Source organism: Lagopus muta, chromosome 20, assembly GCF_023343835.1.
Source record: "Lagopus muta isolate bLagMut1 chromosome 20, bLagMut1 primary, whole genome shotgun sequence".
In the NCBI taxonomy this organism is placed as follows: domain Eukaryota; kingdom Metazoa; phylum Chordata; class Aves; order Galliformes; family Phasianidae; genus Lagopus; species Lagopus muta.
The window spans coordinates 3,194,938-3,222,772 of NC_064452.1; the positions used below are offsets into that span (position 1 = coordinate 3,194,938).

Consider the following 27,835-nt stretch of genomic DNA (forward strand, 5'->3'; position numbering starts at 1 on the left):
GATTTGCTGCTTCTTTGCATATAAATGTATTCAGACAGATTTCCAATGCACATGGCCCTCTGTGATCAGGGTCTTAAGTAGTTTATTTATTAAGAAAGAATAGTGCTTGTTTATTTAAGAGTTTCATCTCTCTTTAAAAGACAAAGTCCAGAAAACAAATACATTTCAGTGTCAGAAGATCCATGGCAGCACCATTCCCTGTATTAAGAAAACAAAGGTAATAATACAGATGTCCTTGAGAGCAACTGTTTCTAACAGAGATAAGATGGTGATTAATGGGAAGTTTGTTCTTGCCAGGGGTGGCTATCAAGTATGAGTAAATAAATGGGATGGTTCCATTCTTGCAGTCTACCCACCATAAATATTATTACTCTGGTAATAGGAAGATGCAATACTGCTGGCCATTCAGAGGTTCAAGATTCTGAAAGCATCCTTGCCCCTTAGGTTATTCTCTTGATGCCATCATTTACTATGATGCCACAGGAGAAATAAATGGTGTGGCAACCAATTTAATTTAGTTTTCAAACGATTTCTAGAATATGATATTATTATCTGATGGTGTCACTGCACCTTATAAACGTTGTCTGAAGATCTTAACCTTAAGAAATGGAACAGCCTTTATGAGGCTGGATTTTAAACACGATAAAGTGTTAAAAATAAATAAATACAGGTTATGTCCCCTCTGATTTTAAGAGATCTGCTTGTAGGCAGTGGTACAAGTTCTGCAGCAGCTCACCTCCTTCCTAAGCACTCGGTGGGATGCAGAGTGCTGCCAGGAGCCTCCTGCAGCCCTCCTTTGCACGTGCCTGAAGTCACTTGCAAAAGAGAGAGGATTTTCAATGCTGTCTTAAGTGGAGATAGAAAAAACCTCCCTCCACAAAGACGTTCAGTCGTCCCCATGGTTTATTTATGGATTTTGCATTTCACGGTCCAAATACATGAACTAAGTTATTCTGTCAAAAAATGTAAATGGTGATCATTTGTTAGCCGCACCACTTGAATAATTGCATCCAACTGTAATAAAGTTATTGAAGGGATTTATTAACCTGATGAAGTAACTCATTAAATCCTTCAAACACATTAATGAAGGAGGAAGCATGGGTTCTTTTGTTACAACTGAAGATGGGAAATTGTGGAACAGAGCCTACCTGATAAAGATGATCAGATATCCCAAATCAGCTTTATTTAGCCAGTCATTTTCAGGCTTTCTATCACTACTGTGGATTTTTCCATTAATTTTCTAACCTAAAGGCCCATTGACTGAAGGGAGGACAGGTCAGAGTGCAACACGCTGCCTGGCTTGTCTGAGGATCAGGCTGGCAGCTTTCAGTGAATTAGCAGTTGTGCTCTCATTTCCCACCTCCAGAGCACCCAGGGTTAAGCTACAGCTGATTGCTTTTACAACATTTTAAAGGTTAGCAAAACCAATGCTTGGGTACAAGTGGCACTTTTCCAGTTGGCAGAATTAGAAACCTTCCAAGCACACAGGTAGTGTTCAAAGTTGGAGGTGCAGCTATAACCAACTTCAGTAGGATGTATCCAACCATACGGCTGTGTGATACCTGGGCTGTAAAAAGAGGGGAGCTCTGGAGAAGACAGCTATTGCCAGCATTACTGGTGGCAATGCTGGTTGGTGGTGCATTGGAATCAGTAGCATGAAATGGGGGCTGTCACAGAACTGTTCTTTATGATCAGGTGGCAGTACGTGTGTATCTGCTGAGTGATGACATCCACAGGACTAGAGTGTCTGAGAAACAGAGAACTCTGCTTTCAACCCCCTGTCAAAGAGTTTTTGTTAGGAGATATGAAAACATGTAATTTGCGTCTCCTTGGTAATTCTTGTGTCCTGGGGAAATGGAAGCTGGTCATTGTTGCATAAATCAATTAGAAGAAGCATGTAGGATGCCTTTTTTGTTTTAAGCATGTATTTTTCATGGTCGCATCCCAGATAAAATGCTGTTCTGTCAGGGATTCTAATCACCTTTCAGCCATTTATGTAAAATGCCTGTCTCTGAAAGAGGTAATGAATGCAATATCCCTGAGGCTTGAAGACTGTTGGGATGCCAAGTGTGCCTGTAACGATGTGAGACGTGGGCATTGCTCTCAGGCATGAGCCTGACTCAGCTCTGCACAGCACATCTCAGCAGTGCAGGAGACAAGATACAGAATGTGCAAAGCTAAAATAAATTCACTGTAAAACGCCTTTAAAATAAGGTCACCTCTGATGTAAGGCTAGTATTTAACAGCTAGCTGCTTCATTAGAGATCTGTTTTCATGAGTGTCTGAGAGTCCTGGAAGGGGTGAAAAATGTGATTTAAAACAGACACGTGAGGGGAGCAGGTTGGGAAGAGAAGGGAGCAAATGTGTCATGTCAAATGGTGACATCTCAGGTGATCTACGCATCACTGCCTGTCTTTTGGACCTCAGCCCCTGCTCTAAATAGCTATTTAAGAACTTGGACAGCCAGAGCAAGAGCAAAGACCTACTGTAGGCTGGGCAGAATCTCCCCTTTCCAAGTAGGCTGGCTCCTCTGCAGAGACAATAATGCTGCATGGAGACATGTCAGCTCCTTCACTCAGGCTAATACTGCTCTTGCTAGGGAACATATTGCATGGTGAATTGAAGCTGCATTTGTTCTTAGCCAAAGGATCACAACAAGAAGCATTAATTAAATTTTCAGTTATCAGTTTCATTCCCTATCTGTGCTGGAGAGCATGCTAGTTCTGGCAGGGATAGGTTAATTAAGAAAAGAAGCAAGGCATTTGCCACCTTTATTTCTATTAGTAGAACAGGAACCGAGCAGCTAAGCAATGTGCATTGCTTAGAAAATGTGTACCATATTATGTTTACCTAAAATAGAGCAATTGAAATCTGCATTTTTATTAGCACTTTTTAATTGTTGAATAAAATGTAACGGAGAGAAGGGAATACAGGCACACTGAAGTACAAAACATTCTGAATGTGCTGCTGTCATCTAAAGGCTCCAGCACTGATTTAATATTATTTTACTGCTCTGCTTCTATGTTTGGTGCTCTGAAAGAGGTGGAGTGAGCATGACTTACATGATTTCCAATAAAATAAATAGAAAATATATACAATTATTGAAGAAATAAAATAGTGAAAAATTGTAATGGCTTCCAAACAAGAGTGCATCTGATGGTCCCCACTTCCTCAATCCCTGAGTCTTTTAAAATTTTGTTTAACAGTCTGCTATCCTGAGAAACATTTGCTCTTGCCTCCCCCTTTTACAGTCCACTAAATAGGCTGTATATCTTCTAACCTTGCAGGTGACAAAATGCACTCCTTCACTGTAGTCCACACAGCGCCAGATCATTTCAGCCTTTCTGAGTAAATGACATGCAACTCTATAACTGCATGATTAGGCCCATAGATTACCAGATTACAACCATAAATCTTCCCCATAGCTACCACTCGCTTGGCAGAAATAGTGAAGTACCATCATTTGTTCTCATGTAGAAAACATGCTGTGAAATGCAACCTCAAAGGTCACCAGGATGGCATTTCCTTTTGTGGCCCTCAATAAACTTGTAGCTAATGCAGCAATTACCAAGCCCAATTACCCCTGTGCAGCCTTCAGAGGATTTCTTTTCTGAAGTCTGGGTAGCTGGATTCCACTTTTTTCAGTTATAATGTGGGGTAGATTCAGCTGTCTGCACAATTGCTAGACATTTCTGGAACAGGCTATTTGTGCACTGAGGGCCGGGCTGAATGAAGAGGCTGTGCCAACAAAATGGGAGCAGGGTGTTTGAGCAATACTAATGAGATGTGTGCAAAAAGGTGTGCGGGCACTCATTTCAGTGTTAGTTTTATTTAAATAACCTCTTCCTTCCTATTCCACCTCGGCTGAACCCAGATAAACTGTAGTAACATGGAGCATCTTCTTCTACATGCGTGTCTCCCAGTAGTGTTGTGTATGTATACATATATAGAAACACAAGTTACTGGACCTAATGCACTACCTTGGCAGTTGTAGTCACATACTCAGCATTTAATTAAACAGTCTGAGGCACTGCACAAACTGGCACATCTCCTTTGTTAGCTAAGACAGGGTTTTGACAAGCTACATAGCTTTCTTTATATCCACATTCATTTTATAGCCACTAAGTGCTAACCTGTGAGTTGTACCACTTAGAAAAAAAAACACCAGAAAAGGAAGTGATACAATCTTCTGCATATCTGGCAACAGTCTGGGACTGATGCGTGCTCTTTACAACATGTTTGACTGAAAGGAAGCCGATGGAATAGTTCTTATAAGAGAAGAGCTGAACTGCAGTATGTTAAGGTGGTTGTGTCCTTGTTACCACTTCCAGCTCTTTGTTCGGGCAAAGATAGCTGGATTTTCATACCACGTGTATGAATGCTATTATCCCTTTTCCCAGCTCTCCATTTTGCTTTCTTTGGGGGGAATAATTGCTAGGGCTGCTTTCAAGAGGTTGAATTATGGGAACCTCACCTGCACCTGCTAGTTCCATAAAGGAGAAGGCTCTGTAATGAGGGCCCCTGTTTGTCTCACTGCCCAGAATGATTCGTTTCCATACCAGTAGGATTTTATCTGCTTCAGTTTTATCTTTGACAAGTCACCTCCCTCGCCATGTTATCTGTACTTAAATGACATTTAAAATGGTGCCTGCTGATTTTAGACATATATCAGTTCTTTATCAAATCTACTCCTCCTTGCCCTGATTCTGTTTGCACACTTAGGTGCAGCTATTATCACAGAGAACAACAGCTGTGACCTTGGATCTTATTTAGCATTGTCTTTAGGCTTCCAGTTGTTGGAAGAGACTTACATGTATCTCCTTTTCATAGGGGGGAACTTGCAAAATATCCTATATGTAGTGGCCCTTCAGGCATGCTACAAAAATACTTGCTTGGGAAGAATGCTGGAAATTATGAAGTGCAGTCTAGCCAGTGCAGTAGGAAAAGAGATGATGCTTTTGAAGATCTCTGGTTGAGTTCTGGTTACAGGGTTTTCTCAGCACTGCTCAGATATTAGCTGTATTTCTGGCTCTGTGTTTAGGGTGTCCGTGGCTTTGAATCAGCATCTGCTTTCTCATTTAAAATCATATTAGTAAAATCAAATAAATGTAAGGAAAAGCTTAAGAGGAGCTAATAAAATGATTAGAGAACATTGTATAAGCTCAAGGAAATGTTATTCAAAGTCAATTGAGTGTGTGTAAGAAGAACTGCCAGCTTTAAGGAGAGAGAAAATGGATTATATGTGAGAGGAAACTTCTTGATGAGATGAGTGAGAAAACTGCTTTGGTAGATTAAACTTTGTCAATAAAAATGTTCCAAGAATAGATAAGACTGTAAAGTAATCTGTAATTGGTCTGGAAGAACACTTGCTGGCCTACAATTCAGCCTTAATTCTCATGATTGCCTGAGATATCCCACACTCCTGCAATTAATCCCTCATAGCCACAAGAGTCAGGAATATAATGTGCTCCTAAAATATGCAATTTAAATTTCTAAAACCAAATAATCTTCTTACAGCAGGTAATTTCAGCAAGATAATTCAAGCACAGCATATTTTACTACTGGTAACCATTACTACTATTACACATCATTTAAGCACATTAACAAACACAATAAAACAAACCAATCTCCCCTCCATCGCTCTTTTTTGGTCTCTGTAATATTTGTGGACCATCTCAAGGTTTTGATCCCAAGCTGTTTTCAGTTTAAACATAAGAATGGTAGGATACACCTCAGTTTAACCAAGTTTTCACACTCTTGCCTCCCAGTACAGAAAATGGTTCAGCTGTTTGTTTCCTACGCTGAAAACTCAGCAGTGCTGTGGAAAGAAGTGGAAATGGAAATAGCCATTTTCTGTGCGTGGTATTTGAGATGGTTGTACATTGGTGCCCTCTGCACATACTTGAGAGAACTGCATCACTTTGGTTTGGGTTAAAACGAACAGGAAAGTGCATCGTGATTGGTTTAAATACTCGAACAGTATTTCAAGAACTCAATGGAATAAATAAACCTGAGCAACGATAGAAAGTTGTAATTAATTATATTTTTAAATAGTAGCAAATGCTGCTTTCCCCTGAGTACCGGTGACCAATTATTACCATCACCAATTTGCAACTTTTTAGAGTAAATGCTCTGTTTTCCATACAAAGAGGAGTCCTCCTTCCTAATAACAACTCTTTCCTGATAATTAAAGTTACTCTATTTAGAAATTGACAAATTCAGGTATCAGCTTTTTTGAAAAGGTGGGAAACAACACTGTGTTTACCTTTGGGTCTGCAGGGGAGCAAGAGCACAGCCCAGGGGTACTGTGTGGGCTGGCAAACCTGCCAGAGGAGAACTGCCAGTTGCCATCTGACTGTAGGACACCAGTGAAGTAAAGATGAGAGAAGAAGGGGGTGAGACTGGAACTCTTTGTCAGGGCAGAAGATAAAAAAGTAGATTTAGAAGTGACTTAGGGTTGAGTTGATGCACGTGGACTTGACTGTGAACTGCCCTGCATTCAGCAATGGCTGTGAGTTAACAGGTGAGATCTCAGCTGATTGTCCTAGCAATAACAAATCCCACTTATCAGATACTAAAACAACAATTAAAAGTGCATGTTTTTAGCACGACCCAGTAGGTTATGGGACATGAGTGTCAGCAGTCTGAGGAGCCCGACGACCAGTCAAGCCATGTTAAAAAAAGCAATCCAACTATCCATTTTAGCAGCAAGGCCACTCCAAACTGCTTCTTACTGCAGAAAAGGCCCCAATCTGTTGTCTTGCTTTCTCATCATCTTTTGTGACAGTGAGGTTACACTACACATCACAGTAATACAAACTCACTGCTGTATTCTGACACCTTCTGAAGGGTTGTTTGTTGCTGGAAAATCGTGCAGAGGTATAAGTGCTCGATGAGTAGCCTAAATGGAGCCCCACTGCTTCTTTGTGTGTTCTCCCAGCTAACTGCACTGCTGATGGACAGCACTATTAAGCCGTCATTAGCACCACGTCTGAAAGCTTGGCTTCTGCTGATAATAACAGGCTATTCAATATCTGGAGCCTTTGTAAGAAAGAGGGCACCTAAATGAGAATAATGAGGTCATTCTGTGACATGCCTGAGGATATGAAACCATGGGTAACTTCTTAGCCCGTTTGATATGTGAACACATTACATTCAACTGTGACAGATTATTTCTAGCATTCCAAACAAAACAACAACAAAAAAGCTTCTTCCATTAAATCAGACTATAAAACATGAGCACCAAGTGGTAATCAAAACACTGGCACTGCTGTAAAGCACAACCTTCAAAATATTCATTCTGTGTAACCCAACCAAAAAGAAAACATTCATATGGACAGATACAAGAAGTAGAGCAAGGGGTTGAGATACTATCAGAAAAACAGCTAAGCTTAACAGCACAGTTTGAAGGGATTTCATGGTAAAACGATTGCTTACAATTGTGCATAATGACTTGGAGCTGAACGAGATGTGTGGACCATTTTGACTTTGAAAAGATGAATCAGCTGAAATAACTGTTATTTTCAGACCTGCTTCTTGCTTAGAGCGTGGAGCTACAGACCACGTAGGTCTGAGGACTGACTGGTTTAGTCTGTAGCTCTGTTCAGAGGTTTGACACTCAAACTTTACAATGCCAGGAGGAACATTCTAACCTTTCAGTTTATTCTCCAAGGTGACTTTTTCCATTTCTCTCCATAGAAGTGGTGCTCTCAGAGTTTTCCTGGGTGTGCAAGAGTCACTCAAATGTCAGGCTGTGCTGCTGAGCAAAGGAAGCGTGCTGGCCCTTAGCTCTTCTTTCTTCTTTTGGGAAAGCCCAGTAATCTTTGCTAGACAAAATGTTCCTGCATGACTAGTTTAGTCTAACACATATGCAGTTAAGGTAGATCTGGATCATACAATATCGTTTTTTGCATTTAGCTGCAGTTTCTGTATGCAGAGAAACACAGCTGCTGGGAATTGTGCTGTGCTCCACATCTTGTGCTCCCTGGTGTGCTCAAGGTGCTGCATGTGCTGGGGAGGACCTTGCATGTAGGATTGTCAACTTCTGCACCTTAAGCCTGGAAAGAGGGGAAGGCCACAGTGTTCTTTCTTTGTGAACCTCTGAGAAGTTAAAGTTCACAAAGAGCTTAAAGGGAAAGAGCGGAGATGGGAAGGAGTGTGGGTGAACACCTTGTTCTCAGAGAGCTCCTCTGACCAGCAGGCAGTTTCTCTTTGTACTCTTCCCTGAGTTACCCTGGAGGAAAACAGACGTGCAAGTTTGCTTCTGTTCCAGTTTCTCTCCTTTGAATTTCTGTTTTCTTGGTCTTATTATTTCTTGTGGTTTTTGTTTGTTTTATTTTTTTACAAGGAATTAACTGTTAACTCAGTCATTACCATCATTCTCGAGTTACTAACAGTTCACCCAGGATTTGAATAAATGTGGGAATAAGGACTTCCTCATAATATCCAATGCATAAAACAAACCTTTCTAAAAGTAGGCTATAGATTATAAATATAGCACTAGTTCAACAGCAAAAGCAAAACAAACCAAACCCCCATAAAATGAACAATATATCTATTTCTCAGTGCTCTTTCCAACAAGAGCTACATACAGGGGCTGGGGTGACACAGCTCTTCGTATCAGCCTTCATCAGCAGCTCTTGACTGGCAAGGTGGACAAAGACAGACTCTGAGCACTGTGCCTGGTGCACTTTAGTGTATCTGCATCACCTGTGCCTTGGGCAGTCCTATTTTTAAAGCAGGAAAAATAGTTCTGCTCTTTATTAATTGCACAACATACATTTAAACAACACGCATTCATTAAAGACTAAAATCTGTGAAGCTCTATTAAAAGCTAACAGATAATCCAGACAGAGTAATTGCAGGAGGCAAGCCTGGCTTTCAAACTTCAGGAAGCAGCTTAAGTTTTCATTGTATTTTAGACATATTTCCTCATTATACCTGGATTAATCTGCTGGTGTGTTTGGCTTGAAAGAGATTTCCTCCAACTCTGTGCCTTTCTACTGAAACTTCACATTCCTACAGCATATCTTTATCCCCTGTTTTATCCCCTGAGCTGTCAAATGAGATAATAAGGCAGCCTTCAGCCTTAATTTGTTAAAAAATCAAAAGCCAAATAAAAAGATTATGTTGCATTATATTGCATTGTATACTGATTTCATAGTGCTGAGCATAATGACAAAGTGTTACATTATCAGAACATCATCAGCAGAATCTGCAAAACTACATTTAATCTCTTTAACTGAATGCTGTTACTTGGCAGAACAAAGTCATTGTTTGTCTCACACCCCAGAAATGCTATTGAGAAGAAAATGAAGCAGCTCTGCAGTCTGCAAGTTCAGGAACTCTTCTCCTTTACATCTGAATCATCTCACTTTTTAAACGGCTGTATGATGTGCGCCACAGCATTCCAGACATTATGTAATGAGCAACAGTTCTCATGCAAAAAGATCCCAGCGCTAACTTGCTGCCACGTTATGACACTACTGTTCATCAGAGATAATTATGAAAAATGTTCTGACAATCAGGAGTATTTTTAAGCTATAACTTTCCCCACTGCTTTAAATGTTACGCATTTGCCTTTCTGAAACAAAGAATTCTTTCAAAGGAATTAAAAGCTCTGTAGTAACAGTGGTTTCTTTTCTCCTCTCCAGTGTTCATTATGGCTTCTGGGCTTTTGGTTTACCCTTTTGGTTTCAACTCTGCTACTGTGAAGAGATTCTGTGAGAATTCAGACATCTACTATGCAGGAGACTGCCAGATTGGATGGGGGTATATGCTGGCAATTGTGGGGGTCATGTTGTCTGTCTTTTTACCATTCTTTGCAAAATATGCACCAAAAGAGCACATATCTCCGACTCCAATACCTACTATTTTATAGTATTTTATGACTGTTTAAGAACAGAACATTCCTGTCTACGGGCAATGGGCAGCAGTTATTATAGCACTTCCATTTAGCTGTATTGCTAAAGAGAAAAAAAGAAAAAAAGAAAAAAAAAAAAAAAAGGAGATGGGGAGAGAAGGTCAGATTCACAAAGACCAAAAGTGCATTGATAGTCTTCCGTACACACGAGCAGCGAACGCTCTGGAATTAAACTAAGATGAATCAGCAGCCTTTGTGCTGCTCCGAACACAGCCTTAGCAAAAGTTGGTATCAGTTTATCCTCAGAACATCTGTCTACCTCCCAGGCTGTTTCTTTTGTGTCTCAAAACCTTAAGACTTTTAAAAAGTTTCAATCCACTTTTTATATATTATTAAATGTGAAAGCTTTTATGAACCCACTAATTTTAAAACCAATAACAATATTTTGTTATAATTATTTTGGTTAATTAAAAAAATAAAAAAAGCCTACTAGTAGCCATGGCCTACAATTAAGCCTGATAACTAAAAGCATATACCAGAACAATTTCCTTTTTAATCTCTATGTATTAGTAGTACCTCCATATTGTCAGTTGTCAGGACACATTCATCCTGATCTAATCCTCCAGATTTACAGTCATGTTCATGAAGATAACAGAGAGAGATGTAACTGCTTCCAAAGGCTCATGATGATGTAACAGGTTAAGAAAGTATTTTTTTTTCCCATGTTTCTTCAATTCTTATTTTAAGTGGAATCTTGCAGAATGATTTGAACTGTGACAACTGCAGATTTGTTGTTGCTGCTCTTTAAGGCAGTAAACAACAATCTGTGCTTACAGCGAGTGTGTGCCCTGTGGCCCTTATGTGTAGTGGCAACGCAAGCCAGAATTGACCAGATATCCAATCCTTTTAAGATCCTGCTATTGTAATATGTTTAGATGGGAAGTGTTACTGCATACTATGAAGAAGAAGAATCTGATTCCACGTCAGAAGTAGCACATGGCCATAGTTCGTGGGCTCGTGTGTGCAATTCATCTGATCTCCTCAGTAGCACTGGATTCATTACTATCAAAGACTGAAATAAGTGCACTTGATTCCTTAAGGAAGGGAAATATTGGGTTCTAAGCTCCCCCCACTGTTCTGTGTTTCATTTAAAATAATTTGAATTCTAGTATTTTATTTTCTATTATTTATTAACAGGCACATAGCTTATATTTAATTCAGAGCCGTATGTCTCAGTTTGCATTTTGGCACAACCTAAGTGATCAAGTCCATTACTCTTCATTTATCTGAGCCCAACTAATTCCAGAAGTTAGTGCTGCTTTTATGTTGTTTTTTTATGGAACGTGTACATGAAGGAACAGACAGAGACATGTTGAGGATGTACAACAAATGCAAACAGACAGAACAATCACTGTGTAATTTTAATACGTCAGAGACTCCTACAGTCTGGTTTACATTCCTCACGCTTCTGAACATCAATGGACTGTTGCATTGTTTTCCAAAATGATGATCTGTTGTTAGGTTTTCATGCACTCCAAAAGCAAATTCTGCACACTAAGTTTCATCACTGACCTTTGGAAACACAGATTTCACAGTAGAATTAAGGACACTGAGAATTAGAGAAAGAGCATTGTGTGTTTTTGCTCTCAGTGAATAAGAGATGACATCCTCCAGATACCTAACAAAGTAGCTTAAAGGAATGTCAAAATCAAGCAGAATTGATTTCCATCATTTCTGTATAGTAGCACGCTTCCCAGTAACATCCTTTAAACTGATAGCTAAAATTGACAATTTTTGTATAAAAGTCAGAAAAGTGAGGAATAACGACCAACAAGTAAAAAGAAAATGATAACCACAAAGTAGAGAGAGAGAGACAGAGATGCAGGCTTTTCTTTCCTAACCAACCTGTGCCTTTACTCTAGAACCATTAGACAAGACAGGATCAATATGGTTAAAAAGAATCAACAACTGAAACGTGTAATGTGTATAAACTGTATTATGTAGGGTTTTTTCTGTTTTGTGTAACGTTTAAGACTGTCACTTAATGTTCCACTAGAAAAGTGATTTGTTAGTGTGCAAAAAAAAAAATAATTGCAAGTACCTAAAATCTACAAGCAAAGTTTTGTGTTTTTCTTAACATCCACACCATACCTGCTGAGCACAGCCAATCAGTTCCTGTCATTGCTTGTTAACTTTCACATGTGCAGAACTAGAACCTTCATTCAGCCACAATCTGAGGACTGCAGCGCTGTGTGATGTTGAACACACACACACACACACACACACACACTCTTGCAATTCTGGCCCCACAGCTCAAACCTCCCTCGTAATTTCAATGTACTGTTTTAATGGAGTTTTACAATTCACAACGCTGCTGTACCAAATCTTTTACTTCTTTAAACTCAGCCTCTTCTGTTGTGAGCGCTGTCAGGCTCTGTTTCCTTCCATGAACCCAACTACTGTCTCCATTTGGAAATTTTGTTGTTTTACCATACGTTAAGGAAATGAAGCATAAGTACAGGACCCCTACAACTGGACAGGCAAAACTTTCCTTGAAACATCCATGCTCAGAACCAGCTTAGCACAGAAGACAGAGATAAGGCAAGGGATTCTTAGCACAGTTAGGAAAGCATATGCTTTAGCTCCTCAACTGACAGCTTCAGTAGGGTGTTGCTAACAATCCATATGCTAACACTGACAGATCACTTTTTAAAATAAAGACTGTCTACGAGTTGAACTGTGTAAAGCGTTTTCTTGTTAAAAGTCAAACAATTTATGGGATCAGGTTCAAGTTTTATTCTAAATATATAATTTTCTAAGTGTAACTAAAAGCTGTATTTTCCATTAATGTGTTTCTGCATTGACTAGCTGGCTCCTTTTTAGAATATTAACTGTTTTCTGTATTTGACTTGTTGGATACAATACTTCAATTATTTTAAATGTGAAATTTCCAATTGCCAACACTGTATAATAAAAAAATTTGAAAAAAAAAAAATCACTGTTTACTGTTTTCTTAACATCTCTCTTTTATTATTAAAAAAAAATTCCAACAAATTTGGTACACGGTGTTGAAGTAAGGGGAGAAGGAAATAGAAACAACAGGAATAAGTGTGAGAGTAGATATTTGAAGGCAAAGACACAAACATGCACGTGGACCGCCCCTCACAGGATGTTCTTATGGCAAAGGCAAGGAAGTTCTGTGTTCAAGTAATTATTTTCCAACTTCCTGCATGTCCTTGAACAATGTTCCCACAGCTACAGGGCGTGCTGCTCATTTAAACAAGTGTCATAATGATCCACTGTTTTTAAAGAGGAGTACAACTAGTGGTGTAGCAAAGGGAACCATATGAATACCTACTGTGTACAGCTGTATCCTGTGAAATCCTTCTGCAGTGCCTGTTATGTGCCTTTCTAGAAGAGCTCTTACACATGCTGTTGCTATTCAAAGGAAACTGAAGCAGGATACACCATCTTACTTTCTAGCAGAGAGCAATTTTAATGAAATCACACAAAGAACTTTGTTGATGTTTGATCACTACTGAACTTGGACCAAACACTCACCACAGTCAACATTCTGAAAGAGGTACTGAAGGTATTTCTAATAGCTGAAGGTAAGAAGCAATGGCAGTGTGAATTAGTTTTGAGAGTATCCTTTTTCTGAGACACCTGAACTACTGTCAGAGTCAAATTTGTGTGGCCAAGTATTACAGAACTCAAAACATAAAATTTCACTCTCAGCAAATTGTTTGTAAAGGTCTAAACTGATTGCTTGTGGGCACAGAAACAAACAAAAACCCACCACACCAAAAGGGGAAAATAAAATGTACAGTAGGTAGCACGTATAGGCAGTATGTCATTGAGGTGAGAAGGTAAGAGAAGGGTTTGATCCCCTTAGGGGTGGCTCAGCCTCACTTCTCCTCCTGGTGCCTCAATGGAAGGAAGTTTCACTATTAAGTCTTTTCTTCAGTGACTGGGAGAAATAAGAGGCCACTAATCAGCCTGGTCTGCTGTTAAGGATGCATACACTGGGGTAACAGACAAAAGGGATACGAGTGGGGCACTCCCTGCAGTTTTCACTGATCCATGGATTTTTTTGTTTGTTTTTAAATAAAACTCATTGAACAGTCCATTCCAAAAAAATAGAATTTGCCTCACTCTAGTTAAGCAGGAACAGTTCATATAAATAAGTTACATTCATATAAACAACTCCAACATTTCAATTCAGAATTTCTCCAGTAAAATCCAATGAACTACATAACAAATAGCCAGAGAAAATACACTGTGAGAGTAATAGTGGAAACAAAATGCTGTCCTTAGCATTTGTTGGATAACAGAGTATATTTTCAATTATTTAATCACATTTTCAGCATTAGTTTGAGTGAATGAATTTTATACCACCTTTACATTTAAATTTCATTCATTGTTTTTGCGTAGGCTGTCATCTCAACATCTGCAATTTTAACAAATTCTTGAAAAGTGTTTTGTTCTGGAACAGTTGCTGGTCTTACAGAGACACACTTGAAAATGTTCTTTTTTGTGTCATAGTTTCCCATGCATCTGAGCACACGACCTCTAATGAGTCTTGGAAGCTCGCGATCCTTCAACAAGAACGCAACAAATAAAGACATTCCATCACCTTTCTAACATGGAGGCTTTCCAAATGCCTGATTGCTGCTTATTAGTGCACTTCTGAAAGTTGTATCAAACACTGAAGGAATTTACATAATCTTTTTTTTTTTTTCCCCTTTTTGCTATTATCAACAACTTCGGAGCTGAACTGAAAGCCCTACCTGCATCTTCAGTATTTTTGGTGAAACTGAAGTCTGAGGGTGCCCAAATAGCAGCTGCATTATTGCTCTACACCAGCCTGGGTACAATAATGTATAAGCACCCAGTCTTCCTTTTACAACACTATTTTCTGTTTTATCAGAACAACACATTATTAACTTCCTAAAGGCACTGCATGCAGTGGTGTCTTTGTCATGTACATACATGGAATACTTACAATTTCATAAAAAACACAAGGCAGGCTCTCCTTTCCATCTCTCAAAAGAAAATTCTTGGCTCCGTACGCTCCAGATGTGACTGCAGAATCAAGGGTGCCTACAGCATGTAACAAAACCAAGGCACAATGTAAACATCAGAGCTGTACTAAATATGATATCAAGACATCATGACAACATTTCCTTCACAAAAGCACAACGGTGTATCAATCAGCATCAGTTTCCTGTCACAACCTGCTGACAGCCCTGGAAGTTCCAGTATGTTATGGGCTTCTAATACTCTTCTAATAGTAAAACTGGATTTATAATCTGCCAAACTGGAGTTACAAAATGTCATTGTCATAACAGTCACTGTAAAGGGGTTATTCCCTTGTTAGCCAGAGCAGAACACAGTTCTCTAAGTTATATTGATCCTCGTGTGCCAATCAACATTAAACATTACAAATATCTTGGCTGTGTCACAATAATATTTTGCTGAGATGTCATTACACTGTATTTTTATTCATCTTAATTTAATGGGCTTAGTCATTTCTGGTGTCTTTTACCACATTCATTTCTTAGATAACATCAGTTAGCGTGCCAAGTGAAACCACATTAAGTCACTTTCCATTGGAAGCACCCCACACTTACCTAAAACTTCAAATAATATTGGTGTTTTGTAAGTGTATTGGCTCCAGTGCTTCATGCTTTCAATGACTGCAGATACGATTCGCAAAGAATTCCTTTTTTCTTTTAGCTTTAATTGAAATGAAGAAATATCCTTTTGGAGGAAGACGAAAACTTGAGTTAGAGACACGCACTCGAAGACTTGCAAAAGCACGTAGGTGTTCAGTATTATTATATATCCCATATTTAAAGTATTTGTTCAGACTCTGCACATGACCCCCAGACAATTTATATGATCATGCTGAGGACTGGAGGCCATTAAAATATGAAAATCTCAGCTCTACATTTTTAGAAACTTAAGGGTTTGTTAAGGCAGCTGGGACTGATAGAAACATCATCTGTCCACAATGTTCTTTAAAGTTTTCTTCACTGCATCTTCCTTTTTTGACTTCATAAATTTACCTGACTTTTGGCTTCTGGAACGCAATCAAATTGCTTTTCATTCATGCTATTTTGCTGACTATTGCAGTTCAATTTATATGGCAGGCCATAATCCTGCAGATTTCCTGACGCAGTGTTAGGTTTCACTGGCCACTGTCCTTTAGTGGAGCGCTTTTGGCTGGTTCCTGTTGTTTTGATGTGCTGAGATGAATTGGAGCTATCAGGTACTTTCTGCTGCTGAACAGGTTTCCAATTATTTGAACGGTTCTCAAACTTTTGAGTAGTTCCACTACCAGATATTGAACCTGTTCTGTTACTTGCAGGGGTGCACTCATTTCTGTTCCAAATTTTAGTACTGGGAGTCTTCTCTTCTGCCCTGCAGTGTGATGCAAGATAAATTCAGTACCACAGTATCCACCCTGAGCACTCAAATAAGCAACCACAGTGTACAAAAGCAGATTAGTTTTAGATTTAAAAATCTGATGCCTCTTCAGATTCAAAGAACACGCAACTAAATTTACCCATTACAAGGCAACCATTACACAGTTGCTTAAATCCTTCTGAATTAGGCTTAGGTACACTGGAATTGATGCCCCATTTCAGTTCTTTTTAGCTCATAAGCAGAACGTAATTATTAAGGACAGCAGTGAATACCTGGAAATTAAAAGGGTGTTCCAGAATGCCACTAGAATATACAGTGAGATGTACACTCACATAAGAATAACGTTGGTTAAAGATAATAAAATTTAAAGTTTTTACTAACCTGTAGTCATACAAGTTTCTTCCAGCTTTGACTAAATTAGGCTTTATTGCATTTGGTGATTTCATAGGGGAAGGAGCCATGTGATCATCTGCTCTGTTTTCAAAGATAAGTTAAAAAATCAGTGACACAGTAGCAGCTTTATTTTCAGGCAGGTGTACAGTTCACAGTTTGTGAAACAAATTGATAGCGCCCAAATAAGAACAGATCTAGAACAAGTGGTACAACATACATACCCACTGTCTGCTGCTTTCTGTAGCTCATCGACTTCTGGGTTTGCAGCTCCCCAGCCTGATTCCCAAAAGACAAAAGATTGAGTATGGATACAAAGTGTAAAGATTGAAAGGTACCAAGTCTGCTTAGGGCTCCTGCCCTACCTAATAGATAGTCCCAGGAGGAGGGAGGAACAAAAGGGAAAAAAAGAAAGGAATGTGTTTTTTGGTATCTGTAATTATAAGTCAACTTCTAGCAAGTAGGCTGCTTTTCTAGATGGTGCTTTCTTATAGCACAGACACGTTTTTGTCACAAGAAAAACAATGACTGAATATTGCATCATTCTTTCCAAGTACAATTTGAAGAACAGAAGTTCTCTTCTCAGTTACAAGAAAGACATCTTGTAAGTGTTTCTTCTTGTAATACTGGGCTTGAATTTTGATTGAAATCAACTGAAAACAAAAGGTCAGAAATCCAAGAGACTATTTAAATGCCAGTGCTACTTCATTCTGTAGCACACAAAGCATCGACCTCCCTCCAGGCATGAAGGAAAAAAGCTCAATTGTATTGCGCAGAAAGAAACTTCCTGGAGGACATGTTTTAAACAATGGGCTTCTCATAAATAAATATAAAGGATGCATATAGTTCTTGATAAGGACAATATCTCGTTTAATACAAGAATAAAATTAACATTTAATTGGATATAGAGCCATCAAAAATAGACACATCTTAATTACCCAATGATGAGGAAGAAAAGTCATGAGTCACAGAACTGGAACCCGGCTCGTTCTTAAGGGGATTTGAGGTGAGGGGCTGCCTGGGTCTCTTTTTCTGATTGAAGAGAGGCACAGGCAAACAACCTAAAATTAAAATTCACACGATAACACCACACCAGCACTAGGAGCACATGCAGCCTACACTTAACATATGTAAATAGCGATTATCTGACAATTGTTTTACTTACATTACCCATGGGAATTGCAGTTCATAAGCACGTAGCATAGCGTAGCCCAGTCATTGCCTCACAGGGCTGAGCCCTTCATCCTGCAAACTAGTCTGTGAGCTATACGTATCACTTCATTACCAACCCCATGCCTCCAAAACTTTACACTGTGCCATAATAACATAGAAATCCGTACAAGTCTACTTGGGAAATGGGCTCCAGGATATGAGCGCAATGATGAATAAGCTGTACATGCAAAAGAATGGATAATACCTGCGGTGCTGCGGGTTGAAGCATCAGCTGAACTCCTTTTCATGGCTGTGCTGTGCTTCAATAGCCAACGCTTTTTTGGTTCTCCGTATTCACTGTATGAAAGGTAGGTAAAGAGAAAGTGAGCTAATTAACGCTGTAAACACATTCAGATTATATGCAACTTCATGGCAGTTTGTCCCAGTGCTTTGTTCAACCTGTCGCATGCATCACTTCAGACAAACTTAAAACGTGTGAGGATCTGTGCTGAATTTAACGGGCTCACAGGGATCCCAAGCACTCAATTAGATCGATAGCCCACAACATTCATCATTGAAGCAGAAGTCACATGCCCTAAGTTCTTGGCGTGCAATAATAACACTGAATTTGCTGCTGAATTTAAAAGCACACTCAAATGCGAGGAATCAGTTTAGCCTTTAATTCTGCGGTGCATATTAACTGCACTGTGACAACTGCAGCAGCTCCCATCTCCTCGCTGCCACCTGATTCGTGATTAAAATGCACTGCAAGTGCTATAAAGCCTCATGGATGTTAGCAAATAACACACTTGTAAAACGAAACCTCTCACACCTGACGCCACAGCCCTTGAAGCCGATTTTCGCATGGCATAAGATCCCTTTTCTGCGTAGCTTTATTTTTCTTCCTCTTGAAGGTGAGCAGAGCACAGCCCCGAGCTAAAACACGCGAGGGAAAGTAAAACAAAAAGTAAGCAACACACGACACAAGGCTAAACCTGCACACCACTTCACACACAGCAGCACCCTCACCTACAAACCAGACCACCTTCCCACACACTAAGGGGACAGGAACGAGCAGCAGCCCGCCAAAAATAACGGCTCAGCCCGCCCCACCCTCACTCAGGTGCGAGGTGAGAAAAGGGCGGGAAGGGCGGGACGCGCCCTGCGCTGCAGCCGCCGGTGGCCGCTGGAGGGCGCCAGTGAGCAGCGCGGGCAGGAGCTCATCGCCTCCTGGGGAGCGGCTGCGGGGCTTCATGAGGTGTTATGGCAGCGTCTGATGGGCTTCCATGTTGAATTGTAGCTTGTTTATTAACAGTTAATTCCTAAATCGCTAGCTTTAGAAAACTCCTTCTGAGTTTTTAGGCCAGGTCACCTCAGCAGAAAGGAGAGAATAATAAAAAACTGTGCCCTGTATGGTGTTGTCATTAACAAGCTTTACATTTTCCACTTCTCAGTGATGAACTAAGTCAAAGCGTTCACTGCAAATAAAGCAGTTCACAAAATCAGTGCTGAATTCTTAATAAACCAAATATGCTCCTGCATAATTGAGCATTGGCTGAGCACAGGAAAACGGGAATGGTTCCCAGCGTGTAGAAAAGGGAGAACATTTCTGCATCTGTGCCACGTGCTCCCGTGATGCGCTGGCAGCCCAGGGGTTAAACGCTGTCCGCAAGTTACTTTGCTCCAAGGGTATAAAAGGAGCCTCCATCGCTTTGGTTCCAAACCTCGTGTTTGAAATGCGCTGTGTCTGCCCTAGCAGAGCGCTCAGGAGACAAACTGCTTGCATGCTAAGTGAGGTAAGTGCACGGCGCTGTCTCTGCTTCGGCTTTTTGTGAGGAACGACCAGCCATCCCTGCTGGCAGTGCAGGATAGCGATAGTTTACTCTTCAAACTGCTGCGGTGTTTGAATTCAACAGAGCACGACGCGGAGCACAGGCTGCTCCTTCTGAACGTTCTGCACATGGCACCGCTGCTGAAGGACTGGGGTCAGAGGACGGTGCAGGCTGTCTGCTGTACAACGCAGCTCTGCTGCTTTCTTTAATACGTTACTTGCTGTGACTGAATTGCTGACAGCCTAAAGTACAACAGGAGCACAGCTGGCTTAAGTGAATACTCCACCTGTTAACTCACTGTGAGGTTTAGCAAGTCCTGGGCATAGGTTGCAATGTAGAGAGCAGCATTTGTAGGAAAAGTGTTCCTGGCAGAATTTTGGTGGATGAAGCCTATGTCTGGCTCTGTTTTTATGCACATGGGATCTATCAGACTGGTCGTGAGGGCCTCCACAGACCCTCACCAAACACCGTCACTGGGGTATATTCTTATTGCTCAATAAATGTCCCTTATTCTCTTACAGTGTAACATTTTTATGTTAATACTGTGTGCTGGACACCAATTTGGAAGTATTCTGTCATTAATGTCGGTCAAACTGATTGTTTTTTTAATCTAAACATTTCAGTCCTCACAACAGAAGTTATGGCTGCTGTTTAGCTTGAGTTTCCATTCTGAAAACCCATCGGAACGCTTTGTGAAATGGCAGAAGTCCTCGGCTAAGTTTCTTTCAGGGAAGGACACAACTTTTGTCCCACTGTGATCTGCTTTGATTTCCCTTGTTTCGTAAGGGGCTGCAGAAATGAGAAGGGTCCCCATTCAGTTGTTCCGATGTCACAGAGGTCTGTGTTAGCAGATCCCAAGACACGTCTATAGCCAGGAACGCTAGGTAAATTGTAGCCATGCTGCACTTTAATTTCAGCTGTCGATCCTTCCAAGCACCTTTCTGATAGTCTGAAACAAAGGTCATACAAGACAGCATGCTTTGAGGAACTCAGCTGTTCGTGTTTTTTAGATGACAGCACTTCATGTCTCGGCATTATCAGCTGATCTCTGATCTAGAACAAAGATAGGATTCACATTTTACTGTTTTCACTCACTTTAAATCATTCTGCTCATACGTACGGTAATGTTTTTGTGACTTAAAGTGTACACGAACAGACTTGTCACAGCGAGTTTGCCAGTTTTTTCAGACTTTCATTAGCAGAGTATTTACCTGTCTCTCATATATTAATAGAGAACGCCTGGAGAAGTTAATTTTTGAATTGTGTAACAGTACAGAAACAGAGCGGGAGGATTACTAAATATGGGAAATGAAGGGAGGGCTCCTGGGGAGGGAGGAGAGTCGGACCAGCAACGCCCCGCCTTGCAACCGGAATCTGAAACTTAGAGAAATGTTAATTCTCTTTCATTCCTGTCTGACCTAAGCAGGCATAAAGAATTTCCTATTAAAAGAAATATATCTTTCTTTTTCAGAGATACGAGCTTGACTTCCCTGTTGTTTTCTTTTGCTTTCAGCAATTCTTAAAGCTGCTGAAAAGCATGACTTCCTGTTGTGTTGTTCCAAAACCTCCAGTGAGGAGGGTTGCTATCTTTGGAGGAACTCATGGCAATGAGTTATCAGGGATATTTTTGGTCAAGCACTGGCAAGAGAATGGAGCTGAGATTCAAAGAGCAGGAATGGAAGTGAAACCATTTCTCACCAACCCAAGAGCTGTGAAGAAGTGTACTAGATACATTGACTGTGATCTGAACCGTGTTTTTGACCCTGATAATCTTGGGTAAGAATAGTTGTACTTTCTGTTGTTTTAATTTTCTGTTTTTTAAAACTGCCAGGAACTTCCTTTCCAGATTAAAACACTGATGCAGGTTCCACTTCTGTGTTATCCAGGCAGTCACATAACTGAAATTACTGACCTTTTACCCAAAAAGAACAAATTGCGTGTGCTGTTTCGTTTTAAAACTTGCTGGTAGAACGAGCCTCAAGCCAACACATAACACCTAAACTGAGTATTTTAAATTGGTATGAGGATAGCTGTGCTTGTGTAAACCTAAGCTGCTGTTTGGAGTTGCAAAGTCACTATTTCTCATGCCTTCTTGTGCAATTCAGCCTTGGAGCTCTTCTGAATGCAGTTATGAAATATGAAAACACAAAGCAATTTAGAGGTATACTTCAGCATATAAAAGGTGACAAGCAAGGTGGGAAGTGTATTTAATTATGGTCATATAGGATAGAAGACAAACACTTGAAATTATAAGCTAGAAATAAAGCATTCTATGGCAAAATGGCAAAATTCAATAATTTATCTGTCTCCTTATTTTAGCAGAAATGAAATCTATAATTGCTGTGCAGTGGTAATTGAGCTTACTTTTTAATGGGATTTTCTGTTTCTGTGCTTTTGAGACATCTATGCCAGAGGTGTACTTGGTTGTGTGAAACGTTTTTCAATGGCTGGTACAGCTGCAAGCTGAGAGGGTAATTAAGTATGAGAAAAGCCTTAATTGTAAAAGTGAATATTACTGAGAGAAGTAGGTGTCACATTTATTTTGTAATCACGGTTATTCTTACCCTGAATGCCTTCTCACCTGGCTTTTCATCTAACAGTTTTGTCCTTGGATATTATATGTAAGGTGGACAGACTTTAATGCAGAAGTGTTAAGGCCATTCTTTCATGGCTTACTTACGTGTTCCCTCTGCGGACAGGAAGCCAATGATCTCAGACCATTTCTGACATGCCAGTACAGGCTGGTCTGGTGCCTGAGACTGGAAGCATTAAAACTTCAGAGGAAGGCATTTGAGGTGGCAAAATCTTCTCTAAGGTTCAAGAGAATCAATAGACTGTAAGAAAATCTCAGCAGAACATGAGAACACGTGTTATGAAAGAGCTTGTAAATGAGGTCCAAGGTAAAAGGGCACGAACCCGTATCAGAATACCGCTGAGCTCAGGCTTGGAGGTGGCTGAAGTTGCTGATAAATGCTGGGTTAGTTTTCTGCGCTGAGGGAAATGCTGAGATGCACGTACTAGAAGTAAATGCAAATAAATAAGAGAAGTACAAAGCCTACTGCAAAAATCAGGTTAAAAAAATGTAATGCCGTTCTGCACAAGATACATAGCTGTGAGACTGCTTCCCACTAACAATCATTTGTTTGTTCAAGCACAAACATCACGTTTTAAGCCAGGTAATGTAATGGGCAGTGATGGAAATAAAGTGAAAGAAAAGGTTGTCGATATTTTGTTGAATGTAAAGTCATGAAATGAGTTGATTGATTTGTTTGTACTAATATTAACAGACAGACAGTGGTGGAAGATATTCCATATGAAGTGAGAAGGGCTCAGGAAATCAACCATATATTTGGTCCAAAAGGTAGTGATGATGCCTATGACCTTATTTTTGACCTTCACAACACCACTGCTAACATGGGTGGTACCCTTATTCTTGAGAACTCCAGGGATGACTTTACAATTCAAATGTGTCATTATATCAAGGTAAAACTACTTTAAATGAACTATTAAACAGATTACTGTTTGCAGTGTATGACTATATAGTATGTCATTTCTTCAAATATTCTATTTTTTATTCAGCAAAACTGTTGCAAATATATAATCATCGATGCTTTTTTAAAATCAGAGGTAATTAATAATTTGATTATCACATCAGGTAATTCAGATTTCAACTCATCATAGTCTTCATGTATCAAAATGACTGTAGTAAGATTGATGGGCAGGGAACAATGCTTAGAATAACATCTGTGAAAATAAATGTAGTTTAATCTGCTTCCGCACTGATCTGTCAGGAACTGGGATAAATTTGGGTCACGCATGCTAAATAGTTAGACATCAATTTTATGAAATAAGGACATGGAAAAAGTAACGGAATTAAGTAATGACAAATGTTCCCTTCATCACTATTTATAGGAACAGCGAAGTGTCTTTGAATCCTGTTTGACTCTGCTGTTCCTGGAGCTGATAAATAATGGCAGAGTGAGGTTTGCACTAAATGAGCAATTGGAAAAGAGATCTGCAATGGGATGCTCTGTCAAAAAAAGGAAAACAAAAAAGAGGCGGAAAAAGAAAAGGCTGAGTTCACAATCTCTGTCCACACGAGATAATCTAAACATAGCAACAACAAGAAAAAAGATCTGCCTAGAAATCTGCTTTAAAGGATTTAGATTATAAATTCTGGAGCACCGCTGAGTAGTTTCCTCTTCCTGTTAGCAATTTAGGAACAGAACTGGGTTCATTTATATTAGGAGACAGCAAAGCTCATTGGACCATGCCTGGCAAGAGTTAATGGAAAGGAGACCAACAAACAGAGCTTTGTGCGCTTTCTAAAGATGTCCTACTTCTTTGAGCACCATGAAATAAAGGCAACATATTGAACACATTGTGTAAATCACTTCTGCATCAGTAGGCTTTTTGTGGCGCAACATTTTAAAATATTTGCATAACAAAACCATTTTAAAACAATCTCCACAGAATGCTTTGGCTCCAGAGCGCGTTCCTGTTCTGCTGATTGAACATCCCAACTTGAAATACGCAACAACCCGATCTGTAGCAAAACATCCTGTTGGTAAATATGAAAGATAAACAGCATTTCTGATCTATCAGCAATTATCTAAAAACACGTCTGTTTGCAGATCAGTTCATTACATTTTACTGAGTGCTCTGATCACTAATTGCTGTTTGTTTGACAGTGCATTTCCAGAATCAGATGTTTATGATTTTCTCATCTAAAGAGCACTGATCTGTCATTTGGCACACAAAGCATTGCATGCTAGCCAGGAAGGGGAGTAGAAAATATGTAGGAAAGGAGAAAATGACGTTGTGCATGAAAGTTGTCAACGTTTACATTTGTAGAAACAAAACCATAATCACAGGCAGGGAGGAAAAAAACCCAAACATTTGCTTTTCATGAGTTCTCTAAAACACATCGTGGAAAGAAAAGATGAGAAAAGGAGTAAAGGAAAAGAGCATACAGAGTGACTCACATCCTGGTAGCACACTCAAAAATGGTTATGTGGTTCTTTGAACTGATCCTTACTCATGAGCCACATTTCTGTTTGCCTTCCAAATAACAGAACTGCAGATTAAAATCTGTCTGGACGATAACACTCAGACACAGTCAGACATGTATTTTTCCTGTGCAATCTAAGCATGATGTATTACAGCTCTCTTAATAATCTCCCTCCATCTACGAACAGGTGTGGAGGTGGGGCCTCAGCCACAAGGTGTTGTTAGAGCTGACATTTTGGACAAAATGAGGAAGATTGTCAAACACGGCCTTGATTTTGTTCACCTTTTTAACGAAGGTACAGTAAGTACTGCAGGCTCCCTGCCTCACATCAGTGCGTTGTTTCGACAGAGCATTTCTTCCAGAGGCAGGTTGTTCTGCAGCTCTCTGCTGCTAACCTGGTAGCACTGTGGGGATGCAGGGGTGGGCAGCTCTCCACATCACCCAGCTGTGGCGTGAGGAGCTCACAACAATTCCTGCCATGGCTTCTGTAGGCAGCTCTGAGGACGTTACTCAAAAGCTCCATCAGGACACTTGATTTTCAAATTGCTTCGAGAACCAGAAATAGCAGCTCACTGTTTCTGTAGTGGTATGTACACTGAGGACACTGCACACACAAATTAAAAATAGGCCTTAGATGGCTGCAGTGCATTATTTCAAATTATAGTCAAGAAATTTTGTAAGATATCAATTTTATCTGCGTGGTATCAAAGGTGCAGATTGACAAAAATAGGTGCTGGAAATTCTTTAGGATTACATTTGCCAGTAAGTTCTGTTTGGATGTAGAAGGAAAAGAATTTAGCTGTGTGTGCCAGAATATGTGCTGGAATGGTAAAGATTAAACAGCACCAGCACCATCCACGTTGCACAGCAGTACCAAACACAGCCTGCTGCTGCCTTACTCATCTGCAGAATAAATCTTCCTAAGTATACAGAAAAAAGCCACATCCAGCACCACTGATCTCATTGAGATCAGGGTTTCAAATGCAACAAAAGGCAATACATGACAAGATCACCTTCCTACAGCTGGGATTCTGGGAAAGAAAGATGTGGATCTACACATTTTTATGGTATATGAGCTAATCACCAGCATGTGAATGTTGACAGTGTACAACCTAATAATTTAAGCTATTCTACAGTGAATTAGGAATGCGTTGTGCTTTCTAACAAGCAGTTGTTCATTCTGACATTAAATTGCATTTATTCTTTCTAGGAAAAGAATTTCCACCATGTACAATTGAGGTTTATAAAATAATGGAGAAAGTAGATTATCCCAGGAATAAAAATGATGAAGTTATTGCTATTATTCACCCTAAGCTGCAGGTAAATCTTATAGTAGCTGCCATCTACACCATTTTTAAGTGCTCTTGTGTTGCTTCTGCTACATTATAGTATATAGTGAGTAAGATATTTACAATGAGGCTATTGCTAATGGGTTTACCAAATACTTCAGACCTTCCCCATAGGAAGCTCCATCACTGAGGTCATTCAGTATTTCAGGAACTGATTTGGGAATCACTGAACGTGAAATCATGTTTGAATCTAAAACTGAAGACAGCAGGATAGCTTATATTCTAAAATGTATTTCTAATTCTGAATTCTGTTGTGAAAGTCTGATTTCAATTAATTGTGAGCGTATGCATTTTCCTTTTAGTTCAACTTCACCAGTGAATTCTATGCAAGCCTGAAAATGAGTGCCAAAATCCTGAAATTATGAAATGAAAATTAAAAGCAATGATTTTAGAAGCTTTTGCCGTAAACTACAGGGAAAATAATTATTGAGCATACATTTAGAAATCTCCTTTAGAGAGTTTTTGAGAAAAAATGAAAGTAAATGTGCTTATTTATTTTCTTTATCTAAGGATCAAGATTGGCAGCCACTGAACAATGGTGATCCTCTGTTTTTGACTCTTGATGGAGAAGTAATTGCATATAAAGGGGACTGTACAGTCTATCCAACATTCATTAATGAAGCTGCGTATTATGAAAAGAAACAAGCCTTTGTAAACACAGTTACCGTGGAACTCACTGCAGAACTCATCAGATCTCAGCCGTAGATCAGAACGCCTCTTAAAGCTCGCGACAGATTTTCCGTACAAGAAGTGATTTCTGTCTGTGAAATCCAGTATCATCCAGTGGTTGTTCGCAGGCTTAATAAATTCAGAATCTAATTTAAAAATGTAATTTAATTAACATTTTGAGAACTTGTAATGTGAAATATATTGTAATAGGACAGCATCATAATGCTAATTATGGCTTCTATTTACTTGTTTTAATAGACATAGATACAAAGATTATTTTTATGAAGTTTGATAGTTCGTGCTATATAAAAGGATTAAACAACGTACCACATATGCTGATGAGCAGCAATAAAGCATCTATCCAGAATTACACGGAAAGTAAAACTTTATCACCCAGCTAAATGATACAAAAATGACAACATTTTAACTTGGTAAGCAGAAACATCCAGTAATCAACCATTCATAAATTAATTGTTCAGCTGAGCCGTATAAAATGTGAGACAAAGGAAACCAGAAGGAAAGAAACACAGAGAGGGGATGTGTATGTTATTAATGCCTGCTGCCCGGAAGTGGACGCCTTAGGGTTTGTTGTGGCTTTGTGCTTAACAAGGATCATCTAAGAACATGATTTCCAAGGAAGAAGTACACTAAAATAAATTATGCTTAAATTGAAATTATTACAAGATTAATTAAACTGCTCCCGATTCGTCTTTTAAAGACAAAAAGGGTTGAATTTAAGAAGTTTCCAGTAGTCTGAAAGATACTGAAGCCACATTCTGCGGGAAAAAAAAAAAAGTGCATATCCAGTGAATAAATTCAGAAGGCACTCAGTAATTCGTTGTTTGCTGAAAGGCTCATCGTCCACATAACCCACCACAAATATCTACTTTGAAGAGTACTAAGCCAAAATCTTTTCAGCTTCCTTTGTGTAACTCTATAGCAGTAAAGATACAGGACAGAAGGAGATGCTTATTGAATTACATGTTTTATTTCTTTATATTCAGATAAATATTGAATAAAAATTTGAAGATTGATCTGCTGCAGTCCTTATAGTGTTCTTGATAGAAGCCTTGAGATAAGAGATGCTGGGATGAGTGTTCTGGCAGGACTCTGTGGCAGGAAGCAGGGTATTTTCTCA

General features: G+C 39.5%; 3 protein-coding genes across 5 annotated transcripts in view; 2 read left to right on the forward strand and 1 right to left on the reverse strand.

The window, feature by feature from the left end:
• The window catches only part of LHFPL7 (LHFPL tetraspan subfamily member 7), a 54,697-nt gene extending 42,889 nt beyond the window's left edge, over positions 1 to 11,808 (forward strand). Inside the window, exon 3 of the mRNA XM_048967264.1 lies at positions 9,654 to 11,808. Coding sequence (XP_048823221.1) covers positions 9,654 to 9,880 — 227 coding nt within the window. The 3' untranslated portion in view covers positions 9,881 to 11,808. The remainder of the gene's footprint in view (positions 1 to 9,653) is intronic.
• Positions 11,809 to 11,939: 131 nt separating this feature from the next.
• Positions 11,940 to 18,977, reverse strand: SPATA22 (spermatogenesis associated 22). The gene is made up of 10 exons (XM_048967247.1): positions 18,866 to 18,977; positions 18,669 to 18,772; positions 18,102 to 18,193; positions 17,623 to 17,745; positions 16,909 to 16,963; positions 16,676 to 16,768; positions 15,934 to 16,288; positions 15,496 to 15,625; positions 14,868 to 14,965; positions 11,940 to 14,460 (listed from the first exon to the last, which is right to left on the reverse strand). Exons 3-10 carry the CDS (start codon positions 18,142 to 18,144, stop codon positions 14,269 to 14,271), a joined length of 1,089 nt encoding a protein of 362 aa, XP_048823204.1. The 5' UTR covers positions 18,145 to 18,193; positions 18,669 to 18,772; positions 18,866 to 18,977; the 3' UTR covers positions 11,940 to 14,268.
• Positions 18,978 to 19,244: 267 nt separating this feature from the next.
• Positions 19,245 to 27,731, forward strand: ASPA (aspartoacylase). Of its 3 annotated transcripts, none has more exons than XM_048967248.1 (7): positions 19,510 to 19,632; positions 21,140 to 21,444; positions 22,956 to 23,151; positions 24,142 to 24,235; positions 24,867 to 24,974; positions 25,890 to 25,999; positions 26,539 to 27,731. In XM_048967248.1, exons 1-7 carry the CDS (start codon positions 19,573 to 19,575, stop codon positions 26,731 to 26,733), a joined length of 1,068 nt encoding a protein of 355 aa, XP_048823205.1. In that variant the 5' UTR covers positions 19,510 to 19,572; the 3' UTR covers positions 26,734 to 27,731. The 3 variants fall into 3 exon arrangements, with proteins under 3 accessions (XP_048823208.1, XP_048823205.1, XP_048823207.1); XM_048967250.1 differs by having other exon boundaries at positions 19,514 to 19,632; positions 21,182 to 21,444; XM_048967251.1 differs by lacking the exons at positions 24,142 to 24,235; positions 24,867 to 24,974; positions 25,890 to 25,999; positions 26,539 to 27,731 and adding an exon at positions 23,581 to 24,135 and having other exon boundaries at positions 19,245 to 19,632.
• The last annotated feature ends 104 nt before the right edge of the window (positions 27,732 to 27,835 follow it).